The 19,808-nt window shown below is 44.8% G+C and overlaps 1 protein-coding gene across 1 annotated transcript in view; it reads right to left on the bottom strand.

The window, feature by feature from the left end:
- Positions 1-611: 611 nt before the first annotated feature.
- The window catches only part of XPR1 (xenotropic and polytropic retrovirus receptor 1), a 105,929-nt gene continuing 86,732 nt past the window's right edge, over positions 612-19,808 (bottom strand). The window contains exons 9-14 of the mRNA XM_010163621.1: positions 19,072-19,237; positions 17,023-17,214; positions 4,462-4,628; positions 3,694-3,833; positions 2,665-2,886; positions 612-1,283 (exon numbers count right to left, since the gene is read on the bottom strand). Coding sequence (XP_010161923.1) covers positions 1,223-1,283; positions 2,665-2,886; positions 3,694-3,833; positions 4,462-4,628; positions 17,023-17,214; positions 19,072-19,237 — 948 coding nt within the window. The 3' untranslated portion in view covers positions 612-1,222. The remainder of the gene's footprint in view (positions 1,284-2,664; positions 2,887-3,693; positions 3,834-4,461; positions 4,629-17,022; positions 17,215-19,071; positions 19,238-19,808) is intronic.

Raw genomic sequence — 19,808 nt, 5'->3', positions numbered from 1 at the left:
TGCCCCCAGGAACCACTATCTCCTCCCCTTGTCACACTTCTCCTGCGCTGGGTCGCAGGAGAACACCAGGAAAAGCTCCCTGCTTGCCATGGGATGCACTCATGCCATCTAAGGATTATTAAGGCTTTGAAAAACACTTTTTGGTCTGGAGAATGAAGTTCTGAAGCCTTTGTTCACCTAGCTTTTGCACTGTCGGAAGGACCCAACTCTCCTTTCAAAAGGGCCTTAGGATCACCTGCACTACTTTCACACAGCTGCACGGAAAGTTGGCGCTGAACCGGCACAAGAGACATGCCCAGAAGCAGTAGCAGCAACTAAAAAAAATTAAAAAAAAAAAAAAAATCAGAAAGAGAAACTTTGGTTTAAAATAAAATCAAATTGAAAAGAAAGAGAGAGAGAAGAGGTAAACACAGGTGCAAGTTATCTCATGAGAGGGGTATTTGCAGGGCATAACCCCACAACCCTGGAGATCTACATCTACATTCCCAGCTTTGTTTTACCGTTACAACCTTCATTGCACAGGACTCAAAATCACTCTCATATGGTTGTTAAGTTTCATAAATAATGTGAAAACTATTATGCAACAGATACATCATATTTCCAAAAAACTTATAAGAAAAGTTACATCAAATTAAAAAGTAGCTTCATGAATGAAGATACTGCTCTAAGTGCACTTTCCCTGCAAGTGCAGCCAGTGCCTCAGCGCTGGTTATGAAGAAAAAAAAACCCAAAACAAAACAAAACAAACAAAAAAAAAATCAGATTTAAAAACTTAAGTCCGGTTTCAACCAGTCAAAACCGGGCCAAGCAGAAACCGAGTGTGCTCTCGGCACTGTCCCATGAGGGAGTCCCTATGATGCTTCGTTATCCAGAGAGGTTTGTATGTCCTTGTTGAGACTGTAAACAATCCTTCTTTCCTGAACTGTCCTCTTTATTGGCAAAACAAAGTAAAATATTTTATTTCTTTCTTTCTTTTTTTTTTTTTTTTTTTTTTTTTTTTTTTTTTTTTAAATAGAGCATTTAAAATTAACCCAGAAGAAAAGAAACGAAAACACAGTGAGCTTGTTGGAGAGTCCATAGGATCTGGTCTGGAAGAGCTCGGAAAACGTGTTCAGTGTTTTCTCCTGTTTTCAGCTGGAACTGTACCAGAGATTGGGTTACTTAGGGAAGAGGGGAACAGAATGAGAAAACAAAGGATGTGGAATAAGAGACCGTGGCCATCTCATGTGTTCACTTCATTCGCTAGGTCCTCTATTAATACCTTAGTGTCAGAAGCCTTGGACCTGGGGAAAAAACAAACAGAAAACACTTACTGGGGAGAAGAAATTCCCGTAACTACACACAGACAATCAAACCGCAGTGCACTTGGAAAGCTTTCTTCCACAGAGAGGAATTGTTTTCCTCCTCTGGAATTGTTTTATACTCTCCCACTCTCACTGGGAATAGCAGAGCATTGTAAATATGTCCCAGCTGTCCCTCAGCAGCCTCCTCCCGTGGCTCTGCACATGCCAGCCACCTTCTGGGCACGGACAATGTCCTCTGCCAGGCTGTGCCAACAAACAGCAGGGGACGCCGTGGCACGGCTGGGTGCTGCGCATCCATCCACCATCCATCCACCCCTCCACACAAAGCTCCACAGAACCTGTGCAGCACGTGCTGCAAATCCAGAGGAGTGTTCCTGCTCGACCTGCACAAAGGCACAGCAGCTTCTTCTGGAGCATGCTTGACAGGTACCAGTTTGCTGCATGTCGGAGGGGTAAACAGATGTGGCTGTAGGGAACCTGACCAGGCTTTGGCCCACATCCCCTCTGCATGAAGTTTTTGAGTCTGCAGCACCCACACGAAGGTTGTTTGTATTGGTCACATCCATGTACTCTGAGCCAACACAGACATGAGACAAGCATGGCCCAAGGGCTGCGGCTCTGGTCAGAGCACACCCTTTGTGTGACAGCCACAGACTCCTTTTCCCCCCATCCACTCCTCCCACGCACTGATGCAACAGGGGGATGATGTGCTGCAGGGATTGCACAACACTCCTGCCACGCTGTGCTTCCCAGGGGAGCCCAAGCTTGCCTCTTGGCCAAAGGGCAGGGCTCCACAGCTGTGCTGCTGGGCCAGAAGTGATGTGGGACACTGCAGCACCCTGTGATGCCCAGAGCACGGGCACTGCAGTGAAGATTTAGTCAACAGGTTCAGGGGCTGGGGTGCAAGGTGGGGAAATGTCTAGGCTGGGGAGAAAAATTGCATGGGTTTAGATCTGGGAGAGGAAAGGGTCTGAGATCTCACACAGGAAATCTGAACCAAACGATAACTGAAATCTTGGAGTGGTCTGAAGTCTGGAAACGGCTGGTTGATGGGAACCTCTCCTCCAGGTTTGGATTTACAACCTTTGGCAACTGCTACAGGCTATTTTTTGCAGGAGGGGAGTTTTGTAAAGGGAACTCCCTTTTCCAGTGGTTTACCAGAACCCCAAGATGATGTAAAAGATGGATCAACCCTTCAGCAGAGAAACATTCATTTACTAATTGGATCTGTCCTCCCTTTGAATGACTATTTTGGCTGAGATCTTTGTGTGATTACCAAGTCCATAAATGGCCACCCAGCATTAACAACAGCTCTAACACACGATTTAGTTTGTTGGGCTAGAGGGGAAGCAAAACCTACTGTGAAGCAAGACGAGGTCTGCGCAAGGACACGCTCTGGCTGCGCTTCCACTGTTTGTTCTTGCGGCGGTTCCGTACGCCATCTTCCTGGTCCATCATCTGATCCAAGAGCGTCAGGTCATCGGCGTTGAGCGGTGCCACCGAGATGTCCCTCACGGCACGGAACTCACCACAGTTGTTCAGGTGCTCGTTCTCCAGACGGAAGAAGTTCCACACAAACCGCCTGAGTGGAGAAAAAAGTGAAAATTACCAATTTGGTTCCACTTTTACGTGTATTGCCTGTGTTTGGTGAAGCACTGGTGGTACATGCACCTAGATACCACTGACTGTCCTCACTGATCAAAGTGCCTCTGGGAACACACTGGGAGTACAGAGAAACAGCCCATGACTAACAGCAGCACTTGCTACATCTTCCCAGCTCTCTGAAGAAGAACATTCATTGTCCTACCAACAACAATCCTAATTTGGACAGCATGAAGGCAGCAGGCATCCCAAGCAAAAGGCAACCTCCACTATGTACATTTTTTTAGAAGGTTCAGCTTCAAGGGCTTTTACTCCTCTCAAGAAGCTGTGGGGGTGAGGTTCCAGCTAGAGTACAAGTATGTAAAGAGCCATGAAACCTTGCAGGATCCAAACTGATGATGTAGAATCCAAATTAGCATTTGGAAAAGCAGCAGAGATATAAGAATAATTGTAAACCTGAAAAGCAACTGAAATTTCATCTGGAAATTGCAACAAGGTAATTTTAAGGAGAAACTGAGGGTTTTGGTTTTTACTAAAGATTAGGCCTAGGTTCAGAGGAAACTGCAAATGCAGCACGAAGGACCCAGCCCTGTAGTGCTGCAGAGCCCTCTACAGCTTTCTTCACTCAGCACCCTGTTTGGATTAAATGTTCTGGTTAGATCTAATCTTCCATTTCAAGGACCAATACCTTCCACGTCCAAGGAGCAAGGCATTTCCCATCATGCTGATGTTCTACATGTAATAAGAATGTAAAAGAGAAATGAAGTGTTCAGTCGAGCAGCCTTACCGGAATACTTCAAGTGGGGCAAATACAGTAGAAATGATGTCCCCAGCGTACGGGAAGATTTGCATGGAAGTGAGGGAGATCTGGATGGTCCACGCGAAACGCAGGATCACGTCTTCTACAATGGCACAATAATAGTATGCCTGAAGAACAAGACAGACAAACAGGACAGATCTTATAGCGGCCTTCCAATACCTGAAGGGGGCCTACAAGAAAGCTGGGGAGGGACTTTTCATAAGGGCAGTTAATGACAAAACAAGGGGAAATGGGTTTAAGCTGAAAGAGGGGAGGTTTAAATTAGATATTAGGAAGAAGTTCTTCACTGTGAGGGTGGTGAGACACTGTCCCAGGTTGCCCAGAGAAGCTGTGGCTGCTCCTCCCTGGAAGTGTTCAAGGCCAGGTTGGATGAGGCTTTGAGCAACCTGGTCTAGTGGAAGGTGTCCCTGCTAATGGCACGGGGGTTGGAACTGGATGAGCTTTAAGGGCCCTTCCAACCCAAACCAGTCTGTGATTCTATGACAGCTCATTGTACATGTTCTGCACAGAAGACAGACTTCTCCACGCCTTCAGGAAGACACAGAATTTGCTGCTCAACCACTAGAAAACTGATCAATATGAAATAACCTCTTTCAAACAAACTCTACTGCTAGAAAATCCCAGCACACAGCGTCCAGGAAGCACCAGTGGCCAACTGCAACATGCTCTAAACTCAACAGGTTTTGTTCAAATACTAAAAGTCTTCTCAGACAGAAGAGCGGGCTGTATACACACTTTCTGTGGGTAGACGATTCCTTCTCGAAGAAAGGTATTTTCACCAGCATTTTTGTCAAAGAGACCCCAATCCATCTTCAGGTCCCAAATAAGGGTATAGCAAGAGCTGATGAAATAGAAGATAATCCACAGGTAGAAGAACACTTGGGTGTCACTGTGGTTTTTAGCTGGAAAAGAGAAGAACAACATACTCATGTACAACTTAAAGCAGATTGCTTCTTCAAACAGCTACAAATTGGCTGATTTGAGCAGTGGAAATAACACCCCTTTTATTCAAGGTCTGGGAAAATCAGGCTAGTTATTTTGAAACAAAGCTTGACCACGATTAGCTGTATGTTGTTATTTAAATTCCACTTTAATCTCGTTCAATGTTTTGCACTTGGGACTGAAATTTGCACTAATTTTTATTTTCTTGAAACTTGGGGTAGACCTGTCATTCTAGCTCTGAACAGCAGGTGGAAGCTGAGGGCTGCATTTCACAAAGGACACAGGCCTGTACAAAGGAAAAAGCAACGAGTGCTCAGTTAGGAGGGGTTTGTAAGAGAGTATTTTAGTTTTTCTAAATATAAACAACTGGGAATTAGTGCACTAAAAACCTGAAAGAGAATGGGCTGCACAGGAATTTCCACTAGTCATTACAGAGTTTGTGGTGGCACTGGAAAATAAGCAAAAAAGAAGGCAATAGATTAACATGGATGTATAAATCCTGAGGGAGGCTCAGTATGGAGTTTTAAATGCCCATACAGAGCTCCTCTTTGTGAAACGCAGGACTGTGGACCCAAAGTCTGCTCATGTGTGGATATGATATGTTTTTGCAGCTAAGTTTCCCATTCTCCCCCTGAAAAGGTTACGAAGCTTTCTCAATTCAGCTAAATTTCCCTACATCAGTCAGCTGAGGAAAAAAACAAACAGATCTGATAATTCTGTTTGCTTTTAATTAGCAATAAAGTTCATAAAAATAAAACAGGTTATGATGCTTTGCAAGGCTGAGACACTTTGCACCTCGCTGCTGTCAGGAGTCTTTCCTTTCTGTGCAACCACTGCAATTGCTCATTCCCTGATTCTTTCTAGCAAAGCCAATAACACTTCTAGCACAAAAAAACCATAACGTTTTCAGTCCAAACCTGATGCCACGCTAAATAACAGCACAGTTTTCCATATATGTGCCTTTAAACCAACAGAATCCCTGAAGCTGACCACAGAGGGAGCAACAGGGCAATTTGCTCTCTCCTTCCCGTCGTGTTTCTAATGATTACAATATAAACATAATGCAGCAAGCTGATAAAATTAATGGAGGTGAAAATGAGAGGCATTGTGTAAGAGCACATTCCTCCCATTACACCTCTCAGGCTTCCTGGACATGATGTGCAGGATATAGGTCAGACACACACACTCATTCTCCTTTCAAAACACACCCCCTCAAGCAAACCTATTAAAGCCACTTCTGCAGCAAAGCCTGTCTGTAGTGAAGCTTCACATCAGTGGAGGAAAAGGACCCGAGATCTGCTGCAGGCTCGCAGGTTTGACCAGCATCCCTGCTTCTGTGCAAGGCTGGAAGCCTTTCAGAGCAGCAAGCTGCATCCTCACAAGGCTCAGCTTTACTCAGGGACAGGTTCAGCATCGCATCACCCACCGCTGCCGCTGCAGAGAGCCATGACTGACGTCACTCGGGAGCAGGCAGAGAAGTCCTGCAGGATACGGGCTCTGACACCCACCTCTCCCATCCATTTTCCAAGTGCAGCTGCTCACAACACAGGACACAGGTGAGGTTTTTGGAGCTTAGCAATTAGGGCTTTACTGCAAGATCTCATTCTCCCCCCATTAGCTCCTCCACTACATTATTTCAGGAAGAAAAGGCAGATGCTGACAGTCAGTGACTCAGAGACACTAAGCCTGTTCTGTCCAACATTATTTTTAGCTCATTAGATCTCCATGTTTAGTTCCCACTACCAGATCCTAAACAACAATTTAGAGGTAGTTTATAGGTTAAGTGCTTTCAAAGCATCTAAAATGCTCCAAACTACTCTGTGAGGCTGCATGCTCCCCATCAAGCTTAAGTTTGAAGGTCAGGTCATACATACAGCTTTTTTTTTTTTCCTTTTAAGGACAGAACACAAATAAACGGAGTCTTACTCTACATCTTCACGGAGCAGACGTGGAGAGGGCAGCACAGACAGTACCATCCACTGCCATGCCTTTGGCCACGTCCCTGGCACCAGCCATGCCCTGCAGGTGCAGGGCTGAGGAGCAGCAAAGGGACATTGATGGATGCTCCTTTGGAGTTCTCCGGTCATGGAGGGGATGGTCTGGCCTCAGACGATCATCTCAAACTGCATAAGGGACTAACAAAACTGTATCCAAAGTTGGCAATTACATAAGGAAGGCAATTTCAAAGGTTCATGCTCCTTAATCCTAAATTTCCTTAAAGGTTATCGTGCATAATTACAGAAAGAAGGAGTACTGGGAAGAAAAAGGCTCAAGTAATAAATCTGGTGGCATTAACCTCATCAACCTCAAAAGGATGTGCTTGCTTCTAGTTAGGTTATCCTGGTCCCAGCTCCCTTCCCCTGCTCCTGTCTTTGCAGAGGGTGGTACCTGGGGTCACGCTGCATGCCCTCCACTCCTGCTCACGCCCTCACTGACCAGCTCAGTAATGCATTCAGCTCCTGAAAAAAATTCATTAAAAACCCAAATCACACTCTGGTAAAATGCTCTAATCAGAACTAGCTTATTGTCTTCAGCCTTTGTGTCCTTTCCTTTCATCACTTATCCTCCTTTTCCTCCTGCCTGCAATTCTGTTTGATACCTTCCTTCCTTCTGTCCTCATTGGTATTCAGCTGGTGTACAGAAATATGTTACTGCTCTAGGCAAGCAATTATATCTCGATCTCCACTGGCTGGTCCTAGTGGCCCTCTTCACCGCTGCTCAGGGGGCTAGAAAATCAAGGCATTCATATTCTACCCAGAGGCTTCAGCTACTCCCGGCCTGATGGTTTTTCAGGAGCAATACATAGCTGTGCATATGTATGATGATGTCAGGGTTTATTTAATCAGGAACTGTTTCATCATGTGTTTTTTCTTTGTTTAATGATGTGCTAGAAACCACCAAAAAAAAACCCATTAGAGAGGGACAGTCTCAGGTTGAGAGAAGCACTCTGGATACCTGGTAAATCCAACCTCTCTAAGAGGGGAAAAAAGATCAAGTCTTCAAGAAGACCAAGTCTTCTTGTCTCCAGTTCTGGGGCCCCCACCATAAGAAGGATACAGACCTACTGGAGCGAGTCCAGAGGAGGCCACCAGGATGATCAAAGGACTGGAGCAGCTCTGCTATGAGGACAGGCTGAGAGAGTTGGGGCTGTTCAGCCTGGAAAAGAGAAGGCTCCAGGGAGACCTTCTAGTGGCCTCCCAGTACCTGAAGGGGCTCCAGGAAGGGCAGGGAGGGACTTTGGACAAGGGCAGGGAGTGACAGAACAAGGGTCAATGGTTATAAACTGGAAGAGGGGAGGTTTAGATGAGATCTGAGGAAGAAATTCTTCACTGTGAGGGTGGTCAGACAGTGTCCCAGGTTACCCAGAGAAGCTGTGGCTGCTCCTCCCTGGAAGTGTTCAAGGCCAGGTTGGATGAGGCTTCGAGCAACCTGGTCTAGTGGAAGGTGTCCCTGCTGATGGCAGGGGGGTTGGAACTAGATGAGCTTTAAGGTCCCTTCCAACCTATACTATTCTGTGATTCAACATCCCCTGGAGTGCAGCAGCCCTTTGGCAGCACAACTGCAGGTCCACCCAGCAAGAAGTGGATGAAGGACCATTTTACTCAGTGCTCCAAAGGGCACCACCATGTAGCAACTTCCTAAGCTACAGTTATTCAAAACAGCACGTGCAGGATGAAACATCACCAGCACAAAACCTGTGTGTAAAGTTGCAGGTGCAGCTTTTACCCTCCCAGCCCATGGGCAGATTTCAATACACGTTCACATCAGCATGTCTGCAACAGGGAGGTGTTCAGATAGGTCGGAGGCTACTCAAGTTTGCAGTGCCCTGCCAGCTCCACTTGCCACAAAGTTGATGGGAAGCAGCATACCACAGGGGCCATGTGCAACCTTCACCACAAAATTTCCATTAGCATTTTCAGTTTACCCTACAAAAGGCAATTCCAGTAGATACTCTGCATAAATACACCTACAAATGGCCCCAGAAGGTCAACTGGATAAATAATGGAAGGCTTCCCACCTTTGAACTGAAGCTGTGAATGGCCACAGTCCCAGAAAACAGCCAAAGGCACTTGCAGATGCAAAATTTACTGCCTGCAAAAAGTGCTGATAGACAATATCCTGGATCCCAAACCAGCCCCTGGGGATGTGATATCGGACTAGCACTCTGAGAGAATAATACTCTGCAGATATTATAGCCCCTTCTAAACACAGGCAAGAGAAAGCTTGCTTTCCATCAAAGATAGACAGCAAATACTATCCTGAACGCTGTTAATATTGACTTTACTTCCAAAGAATACTATCTGTTTACCCTGCTGAATTATTCTGGAGAATGTAAACACCATATAGTATTCAACACAGCAAAAATCAATGCCATGTATTATTGAAGATCTGGATAAAAGCACAATGGCCCTCGATAAGCACTCCTGGTGTGTCAGCCACTGCAGCTGGCTGTGGTTTCTGCTGATGGTGAAAGCTGTGATAAAAGCTGTAAGAAGCAGGAGGTTATCAGGAAACAGCCAGGTAAGCCCTGCTACATCAGACACAACTGACCCAGCCGGAGCAGTTCTGCCTCCAGCATCCATTAAAAACCTCTTGGTCAAGGCATGCCAAACTCAGTCTCCTTTGATGATCATCCTTTCAGTCACACATTTAAGCAGAACCAAAACAACAATATAAATATTTACAGTTTGCTAGCCAAGCACAGATATCAGAGTACTGAGCACAGACTTTCTGCCACCCAGTTAGCCCAAGGAAGACATGTGCCCATTAACTCCATCCCAGCACGCAACCGGAGAGGGCTGACAGCCAGAAGTGACTTATCTCCACAAGAACTGCCATCAGAATGACAACCCAAAGCATTTGTCTAACACCTTCCTGCTTGAAGTGCAGTATTACCTCTCCCTCAGTAATTATACATCTTAATGAGGGAATAGCAGCAGCATTGCCTTTCTCCCCAGCCAGCACGTACCGCTATTTAATGCTGATCAATGGCAAAGCCATGACATGACAGGGGACTTAATGCAGGAAAAAGGCAAATAACCTGGAGGAGCACACGGAGGACTCGCCACCGTGCGCTGATGGGCTTTGTCAAATTACCAACCATTTCATACCAACAACCTGCCTGTTAAGATGCTGCACACCTCTGCTATAGCCTCCAGGCACAATTGAAAGCAAAGCAGCAATACGGTGCAGGGAAGAACTGTCAGGAGGCAACATCTCGTTTCTTCTTCTAGTTAGATTCTACATTTGTGAAGCAGGGAAATCCCCAAATTGACTAAAAATACTCTGCAGGTTTGCATCAGGTTTGTAGGACGATATGACTGTCTAATTTCAAGACACCATCTCATTGCTTGTACCTCACAAACAGAAGAATGTGATTTAATTGCAAACAGGAGGAAGCACATCAGTCATGACTGATTTGATTCTTTTTGGTGACTTCTCTAGCATTTGAGAAGTGTTCTTGGGAGATGTTTAACTGCTGCCTTGAGAAGGATGGGGTTTCCAATTGAAACATTTGCCAGCAGTCTCACTAATAAGAATATCTGGATTCACAATCAGAAATAAATAGCATGGTAATCGGGACCTTTGTTGGACAATTTAGGGACAGGGACACGGTGTCATCTGCTACCTCTATAGTGCTTTGAGATCCAAAAGCAGATTCCTTCAGAATACAATAGCAACCAAAAAAAAAAATCAAAATTCAAAAAAGATATAGTCAGATGATTGCACCTCCTAGATTTCTGCAGCACCAGAGAACTCCAGACCTGCACACATTTGACAAGAAAATTGCTTGTGATGTCAGTCAGTTACTTTTCTTAAAATGTTCCATTAAAAAAAAGGTCAAGCTTCCCCCTCTTAAGTGCCCATGAAATGAGATACTAGTGGGCCACCTTTTTTACTCACACCTTATTCATTAGTGTTCCTCTCTCTCTCATGTTAAGTGATACAAACGGTACTATTAGTCCACTTTCCAAATCCCAGCTATTAAAATCCACCTCTCAGCTGCAATCTGGAGAAGCGAACGCATGAATCGCTCAGCAGCAGGGCGCTGAGGTTGCCTCTCCCCCACGGCGCGGCTGCCGGCACCGGGAATGTCCCTCTTGACATTTTGTAGACTTGCAAAACAAGGAAAGATTTCCCTGTGGGATTTTATGCCTCATTTCTGCTGACATTTGGGATGCAGTGCCAGTTTCCCAAATCCCCCTCCCAGACTCACTGCTGAGCACAGGCTGCTGTCTCATCTCACCTTCCCCATCACTTACCAGTGAGTGAGCTCCTGCCAGCACCTCCGTGTCCCAGTCAGGGTGGTCCTCACCCTTCCCAGCAGCTCGACCCTGAAGCACCATCACCGGGATGGGTGTCTAAGCAATTAGAGCAGCTAACAAGTCAGTGTGGAGAAGCTGGGCTTGCTCAGGGTGCCACAGAGATCCACGTCAAAGCTGGGAGGAGGTCAGAGGCCAGGATGGAAATGTTTGCCTGTGGCAATGCCTCCAATTCTTCACTAATGACACTGCTGCAGCTCTGATGGAAAGGATCAGAAAGACTGGCTAATGAACACAACTCATTACTGAAGGCCTCCTGGGCACGGGATGACAGGGTTTCAGACAAAAACTCATCCTAGCTCACAGCAATGTGACAGACATTGCATGCTTCTGCTCTAAATAATCATCCTGATGGAGATGCCAGTATGCTGTGCTAAGGCAAGCTGCGTGAAAACTGCAAGTATTAAGGAAGAAGCCAGTTAATCCCATTACAAAGTTTGTTTTACTTCAAGAGGTCAATCCAAGCACTCTCTAAGGCTCTTGTGACACCTAAATCAAACAATCTGGCTTGCTGCAGCTCTTCCAGTGCTGAGAAAGAAGGGGAGAGATGGGAGATCTTGTACGGACACACAAGGGATAAACTAGGGAACAGGAGCTCACAAATGCTACTTGCTTCATTCTTTGGTGATTTTTTTGTTTGTTTGTTTTTAAAGTTTTGTACTTTTTTTTTTTTTTTTTTTTTAAAAAAGATTTGTACTTGAATTCTATATGTCCACTTATTTTGCCTTGCCCCATGCCCCACTCCCTAGAAATGCCATTTCTCAGTTGAGGTATTATAAGCTGCTGCAGCAACGTCTGATTTCTGTGAAAGTCATTTTAGTTCCAGTTCTTACATCACCTTGTTCTCCTCTCCTGCTGCAACTGTTTAGGATCACAGTTAGTTAATTGTTCCACCTACCAGCAAATTCACTCCACAGGGGTTGCACCCTGTAGTTTCTAACAAGGTAGCAACAAGGGCTAAGCGACACAACCCAGTACCCAGTACTTCAGCCAGCAGAGAGGAGCAGAGCTCAGGTGCACTCAGGTATCCTCCTGCAGCTCCCAGTCCAACACCTTGATGTTTCCACCACCTTCTCCTCCTTCCTGCCATGCATCATTATCCCCCACCTGGAAGCCATACCCCTCCCCAGGATGGGAAAGATGGTGGGAGAACCAGAGATCCATTCCAGCGTGGAGTTGGCTACGCCAGCCGGTAGCACCACTGGCAACAGCTGAAGCCATGGTGATTAATGAGCAGGCAGCAGTTAACGAGAGCTGGGAATCTTCCACTGTATTCTCAAAAAGCAGCACGTTTCCCATTCATCTTCATCTGGTCAGACCTGGTTGAACCTCTCTATTAGTAAGGGATGGTCCAACACCTTCCTGCAAAAGCCTATTAATCAAAGGATGACTCCTGCCTTGACACTCCACATCTCTATTCCTTCACAAAGCAAGGAGTTTCAGTTTTCTCAGGCTTTTTTTTTAAAAAAAAAACCCCAAAAACCAAACAAATTACACATCACTTCATCAAGAGAAGCTCATTTCTGAAGCAATGGTGAGAAGCACTACTCTTTAGAGACAGCTCTATTTAGTTAACTTCTGTATTTCTAATTACTGTCAATTTCCTGGGCTGTTTAATGAGAAAGTGTGTAGCAGTTACATTGTCCTAGACCAACCTAAGGCTCTCCAAGGCACTTCCAAGCCAATGACAGCTGGTGTTTAGCAGTCTTATTTGGACTACCTGGAAAGGGCATGGGAGTGGTATGGAAGAAGAGATGCTTTCTCAAGTTTCCAGGCCACATGGATTAACTTTGGAATAATTCAGAGGTTAATAAATAGCTGGATACTACCCAGACCACAAGAATTTCATTGAATTAGGTGTGTAAATCAAACTTGCAATGAAAACTTGCATAAACCATTCTTCTTTTCAGTTAAAGGATAAAATCCCACATGGCAAATTTTAACCCAGTACTTGTGTTTAAGCTCAGCTAATGTGTTCCTGAAAAAAAAACCAAGGTAAACACACAAATGCTCAAGCTGAAACAGTAGATCCCACAAAACAAGAAAATGGTGGAAGAGTACCAAGCACTCGGGGAGCTCAGATCTTCAAGCACAGAAGCCAAATCTATATTCTGTGTGAGCCAGATATTTCCGATGACAGCACGGGATCATCAAGGTAAGAGAAAATTGACAGACAGTAGCAAAACCAAGACGCATCTCATTTTACAAAGAATAAAGTTGGAACATAAATCATGCTGGAAGCTTGAGAAGCAATCAGCACTCTTAGAGTAGCACAACACAACTCCAGTCACACTGTTTCTCTTCGGAGCTGAACACCTAAATACAATAATCCTATCTTACAAAGGCTGAACCGGGTCCGAGTGAGGAATTAAACCAAGGCTGGCTATTCCAGGTGTGTCAGCATATCCCCTTAAATGCAAGTACACTTTATACAAGAGGGGATCCCTGTGGAAGGCTATGATAAGCTGGACCGATGTGGAAGCAGCTATACTGGTGCATCCGTCAAGGAAAGCGCGTCTGCTTTTGGCAGAGCGAAAACACTGTGTGTCAAAATAACACTGCGCTTGGGGGAAATACTCTGCTGCAGACTCAGGCTGAATCATTTGTTTCTCCAGTTCTCTGTAAGTTTCTGTGGGGATTAAAGAAGGCAATATAATATTCTGTTGGCTAGCTCCAAGGAAGGCTGCTCAGCACTGCCAGAGAAGTTAAAGCCAGGGTAGGAAAGAGCCGTGGGCAGAGGCTTCTGCTCGGCCGCGCTGCCGGGACCGGCGGCACGCACTCCAGTTGCTAGGTAGCTTAGAGTTACAGATATGCCTCATTTGCCAGTGCAAACATACCCCGCAGGACTATATTTACAGAACGCGGCCTTTGCTTCCCATTCCTTTGAGCAATATAAAAATACTGAGAATTCTTCCTTTGGGAACTCAGCAACAGTTGTCCTCGGGTCGCTGCTGTCTTCCCTGAAACGCGGTTGTGTTTCTGAGGCGTCGTGAAGCGGGAGGTTTGCGTCAGCACTGGTCCACGCAACCACTGCCTGCTCCAGTCTTATGTTCAAGAGTAGCTACTCTCACTTTAGCTTCACTAATTCAAATGATATCTGAACATCAAGATGATAGCTTGGAGTTAATGCTGTACAACTTGTCTAGTCCCAGAGTAACAGGATTGCAAGTTTGGGAGAGAAAACCTAACAGAATTTACTTTGATGTCTTACCAGTCTAACAATTAGCAGAGAAAATTACATTCTGCATCTAAATCAAAAGGAAGAAAAGTAAAGAAATGACTTCTCTGAGGGAAGAATCAGAATTATGCACTGCCTGAGCAATATGAATTATTAAACAAGAGATATTTTGGGGAAAGTGAGATACTTGTCAAGAGCCCACAGTTCATTGTGTTACTGGGGGGATCCTTCACTGCAGGAGGTTTGGAGAAGGGAGGACCGTGTATGATAGAAGCAGTACACATCATTTAAACATAACAAGGTAGCATTTGTACATTTGTTTAGTTTGAGTTGTTTTCCAGCAAGCATAGAAAAACACAGCACAAGAATGCTGTAAGTGCATGAATTCTCTATGAATTAGCCGGCTTTCAACACCAGCAAACCCTCCCAGCTGCACAGTCCATCTTCACACTGCTGGCAGACACGAGCTAAAAACCAGCAGAGCAGCTACATTATTCAATCATTATTCAATGTTCACATCAAGGGAGGAAGATAAGGCTCTCCAGAAGGCTGTGATGGCCCCAGGACTCCCAAGTGGAGAACAGGAGCTGGTGTACGTTACCTGACCTCCCAAGAAAGGCCACCAATCCCCCTCTTGTCCTGGCAGCCGAAAGCTGTCATTCCAGAGGTGTAAGTCACAGGCTGGCAAACACAGGCATGAAAGACTATTTAAATAAAACTCTTGTTACCAAAGCAATTAACAGGTTCGTTACTTACTGCAATTTAGAGCAGGTCTAAGGAGCAAGGATCTTTACCAGTTGGACACTTTTTTTGGGCATTGCTTGCTTTCTTAATAGCAAGCAGCTAGCCCCCAGCAGGTGCCTCGTAGGTAAGAGATGGGTGTTTGAGATGGGTGTTTGTCTCTGCTGTCCTTGGGCAGACACAGAGAAGGTGTGGGCGAGCAGTGCATCTATTTTCAACAGTAACATCATAACAACTTGACAGTAGACCATCTGATTCCAAGTTCAAAAAGAACAGGGAAACTATGTAAAGCACGTAGATAAAATCGGAGCTTTAACAGGTACGGGATATTAAAAAGTGCATTTATGGCAGGATGGGAATAGGACTGCAAGGCTGATGAGACACGGCAAGATCTTTAGGCAGCCCTCTGAAAAAACCCCTACAAGCTCAGGCACAGTGACATTTACAAAATCTGCACTAACGTGTAATTTCCAAAGGCCACAAAGCTTCCAAATGTTTTTGTGTGATACCAACAACTACGTGCTATTGACTCCCACTAACAAAACCGGACAGACAAAAGCTGAGAGTCACGAATATCTCTCAGCAATTGGAACAAGCCCCATGCCTGGCTCGTAAACACCTCATTACAACCCACTCCCTGCCAGGCTTGAAGAGCAGACAACAGTTATGTAGGGCAGCAATGAGAACAAGGGTCAGCAGTACTGGCATGGACACAAACTTCAAGGGGAGTAGGAAGAGGTCAAATTCTTCAACAGGACATTTTGACAGATGCTGGTTTTCCTCTTGGTTCCAAACCTACCCCAACCTTCCCGCAGAAGGCTCTGCCAGAGTGTCACCCCCAGGGAAGGAGAAGCACTAGTCAGCCTCCCCCAAGCGGGCACTGTATATAAAAGCATAGAAGCAGTGACTATAGCCAGGCAATCTGTATTTGTCTCATCTCAGGGTTTGGCAGTGGTGACTAACTAGACTGCAGGGCTGGAACTGCAGAGCTGCAGAATGTCACTGAGCAAACAAGTTAAAAAGGGAACAAGCTCCGGGGATAGGGCAGTGGGGAGGGGATGTATGGAAGGGCCAGGAGCTGCATCCACCACTGATGCCCCCATGCCAGGCTTGTGTGTATGTCAGGATACAGAGCGCCTGACTTCCAGCCTCCAGCCAGCTTGCAGCATTGCACTTCTCTGCCGTTAAAATACAAAGCCCAACAAACATTATCGGTGTGACTTGAGGCCCAGCTATGTCAAAAAGGCCATTTTTTGGCCACTGGAAGGTTTCTAATAATTCTTCCACTCCTCCAAAAAACCAGCATGTTAACTTGAAGCATGCCTTGGACACTTGGACACTGCCCCACCACAATAAGACTTCAGGATAAGTGATTGCTCATGAGCATGTGCAGTTGCTAATTTCTGGAGATACAGAAGGCATATGTTTTCAAATAAAAGAATACAGCTTTTAGGACTTCAGAACAATGAAAGGCAGGGTGAATGCCTGAAGTGCAGAAACTAAAAGGTTTTTTCTTCAGAACAAGAGCAGAATCGAGTAATTGTCGTTTCCAGGGAGATGGAGAACTTGAGGGATCAGAGCTCAATCTGCAGTTAAATGGATTGGAAACAGCTCCCCACCAGCTGCAGAAAAAACATGGAGAAAAACACACAGGAAAATCCAGAGAGGGCATTTTCCCGGCTCTGTGCACATCTCCCCTTGTTCAGGAATGATGGACTGACTTTATTTAGATGATCCAGGTTAGCTATTCATGAATGCCAAGGGAGAATTATTTCCTGTGTTATTCCTTTCCTCATACATCTCCCATTCAACCTCCCTTCACAGCAAAAACCGACAGGTATTTCAGTTTTCTCCTTTCATGAGAGAAACCTGAAAATTTTCTCTCATACTCCTGAAGTGCAGTTCTAAGCAGACCAACTATGTGAAAAATACCTAAAAGAAGATCTTAAAATACTCTTTGCAAGCTTAGAAGGCCTTTACCTTTCCATCGAGATGTTTCACAGGTGCCAAAAGACAAAAGTTCATGATTCAATGGGATGACAGATTCTGAATTTCTCCCATGTGAAAAACAAATCCCATGACTTGCAAAGGATTTTCCAAAATAACCCATACCTTTGTGAGTGCTGTAGAGGGCTGCAAATGTCACCACGAAGAAGGTGGTGGAATATTTTCCAGCATTAACCAGATGAAAGGCCCGTTTGTTATCACGGTAACGGCGCAGGCACTGGATGAATCGCAACCAAGCAGGGATGCACTGGACAACTGCTCTCACTCCGTAGGAGTAGCTGTAACAAATCTGATTATCTGCAAGAAAAAAAAGTTTCAGAGACATAAAGTCAGCAAGTTTAAAAACTCCTATTGTCTTCCTTCCTGTAAGGGTAATTTCACTTGACCTGAGTGCAATTGCCCATCAACAAAGAATCATAGAATCACAGAATGGTTTGGATTGGAAGGGACCTTAAAGATCATCTAGTTCCAACCCCCCTGCCATCAGCAGGGACACCTCATACTTAGGCACACGCAGAGGCGTGCACACATCCAGGACAGCAAGAAGCTCATCAGCAGAAAGTATCCTGAGCCCTTTATTCCATCTCAGAGGTATTCAAGGTGGCATGACACCAATAACACATCCAGACAGATCATCATCTAACTCTTTCACTGCTGCCAGTGTAATTAACATGCAAGAAGATTAGAAATAATCTATTTTTAAATGTATTTTGTGCTCTTGGCAGTGCTGTGAATAATCAAATTAAGGATGGAATTACAAAAGGCCTTTGACACTGAAATTTTTGTGCATAAATGGGAGAGCATTTCCAAACTCTGCGGGACAGCTCAAAAAGGCTATTTTGCCTAAGATGTCCTTGACCCATTTTTCTTGTATATTGTAATAGGAAAAAAACATATTTCAGTATGTGTTTGGGTTTTTTTTGTCTGGGATTTTGGAGGGTTTTTGAGGAAAAAAAAAAAAGAAGCAAAGTTAGGGCATAGCCCTGGCTTCAACAACGGGTACAAGGCAACTACACCAACATGACATTGTGTCACACCACTGATGTTTGAAAGCCTTCTTGTTATTGATGAAATGGCCAGGAAAACCCCATTTTTGCCTGTAACACCCCATTTTTGCCTGTAACCTCCAAGCATGCTGTATTCTTATGCTGTCGTGCCATACACATCTAAATCAAACACCCCACTAACCAACAAACATTTGTTTCTTATTCAGACGAATGGAGACAAGTTATTAGCTGATATTAATCCCAAAGCACTGTGCTCTCATTCCACCATTTGGATTGGAAGAGACAAGTTGTTATCCACTCAGTTGCTTTATTTATTTTATTTTTTTGGTTTTAATAAATAAATATTTAGTTACTTGCAACACTGTCTTAAAGTGAAGAGAAAGTCTGGAAGAACAAAGTGAACACTGATGCTTATTGAGGCATACTGCAAATGCTTTCAGCAAGTGTCAAAACCATCAGACAACACGGTTTGTCAGCAGTTATTGCTTAAAATGGAAAGAAAACAGACTGATCCAGGAGGAGACAGGTACTATTTTGTCACTGGGAAAAGCCAAAGTCAAAATTCATATGGCAACTCTGCAGCTCTTCTGGCTATAAAAGAGAGAAGAGGCAGAGCAGGCACAACCCTGGTGTCACAGCATCAAGTCTAATTGAATAAGGGGTGGCACTAACAAGCTCTGAGGAGGTTTCTCCATCCTCTCTTGCTCTAGGGTGCCATGATGGAGCCTGCAAGGAGCAGGCGACAGCACAGAAAATTGTAGTTAACAAGCTCATGCAACTCATTGTCCTGCTGAGCAACAGGAACAGACTAAAAGCAAATACATGGATAAGACACTATGAAATGAAACAAGAATGCCAGGAAAATGGATTTCTCATTCCAATCAAGAAGTGCTGTGTCTAAATTCTTTGATGAATATATACATCAGGCCAAATGACCGGATTAGGAAATGAACATGGGATGTGAAATTCATTTCTCTGGATGGAAGTAAGGAAGAACAGAACCTCCCTAACGCTGTGTTTACAAGAAACATCAATTATTTTCGTTCTCTATGTCACCGGTTGCCCTCTTCAAAACAAATAGATAATTATGAAGTTGTTTTCCAGGTCATTTTGACCACGTTTGTGTGGGTTGTCAGCAGTACTCTACCTGTATTTGCCAGAAGTCCAGCATTGTCCTCCCACTGAACCTCAAAGCTGTAGAAGCAGATCATGTATTCCAGATCCATGAGTATCACAACCAGGCTGTTGAGCTGATCAGCCAGCCAGAAATCTGCGAAGCCTACCTTGTGGAAGGGAGCAGTGAACACTCGAAACTGTCGGAGGGGGGCGGGGGGGAAGAGAAAAAGAAAAAAAAAAGGAATAATTTATGACATAGTGTCAAAGACATCTAAATGCAGTGGCAGGACATCACAGCATTGAACAAATATGGAAATAACAGAAAAGCTTGAAGATTTATTGCTGACCTCTCGCTCCTGATGATAAAAAAAGATAATGGTCTCCTCACTTTCAGTACAAATAACATGCCTGCTTTCTTCCCCCTCTATGCAACTGTTCATGTCCTCCCCCACCTTAATGGTTTTTTACTGGCAGAAGAGCCCAGTCTCCTCCAACCAAGCTCTTTCCCAGAAACTCCCCATCTCCATGTAAGAGCTCCACACAGCTCCTCATTTTGATCAGTGCTTTCTTTCAAGCATTTATGTCATGTCTATTGACATCTTCCACACTTACCTTCTCCCTCACACTTAATGGCAGTTAGATTACAGACCCTCAGCCCGGCCATTAGTCTGATCCTAGCTCCGTTTACTTAACACTTAGTTGTTCTTTGGGGTTAGAAGTTGTACAAGTGAAGACTTAACGGCTGGATCTCCTACATACCCTAAGAGG

Source organism: Antrostomus carolinensis, unplaced genomic scaffold, assembly GCF_000700745.2.
Source record: "Antrostomus carolinensis isolate BGI_N321 unplaced genomic scaffold, ASM70074v2 scaffold17892, whole genome shotgun sequence".
Lineage (NCBI taxonomy): Eukaryota > Metazoa > Chordata > Aves > Caprimulgiformes > Caprimulgidae > Antrostomus > Antrostomus carolinensis.
The sequence above is the reverse complement of the archived record's forward strand: the minus strand, read 5'-3'. Positions and strand labels throughout refer to the sequence as shown.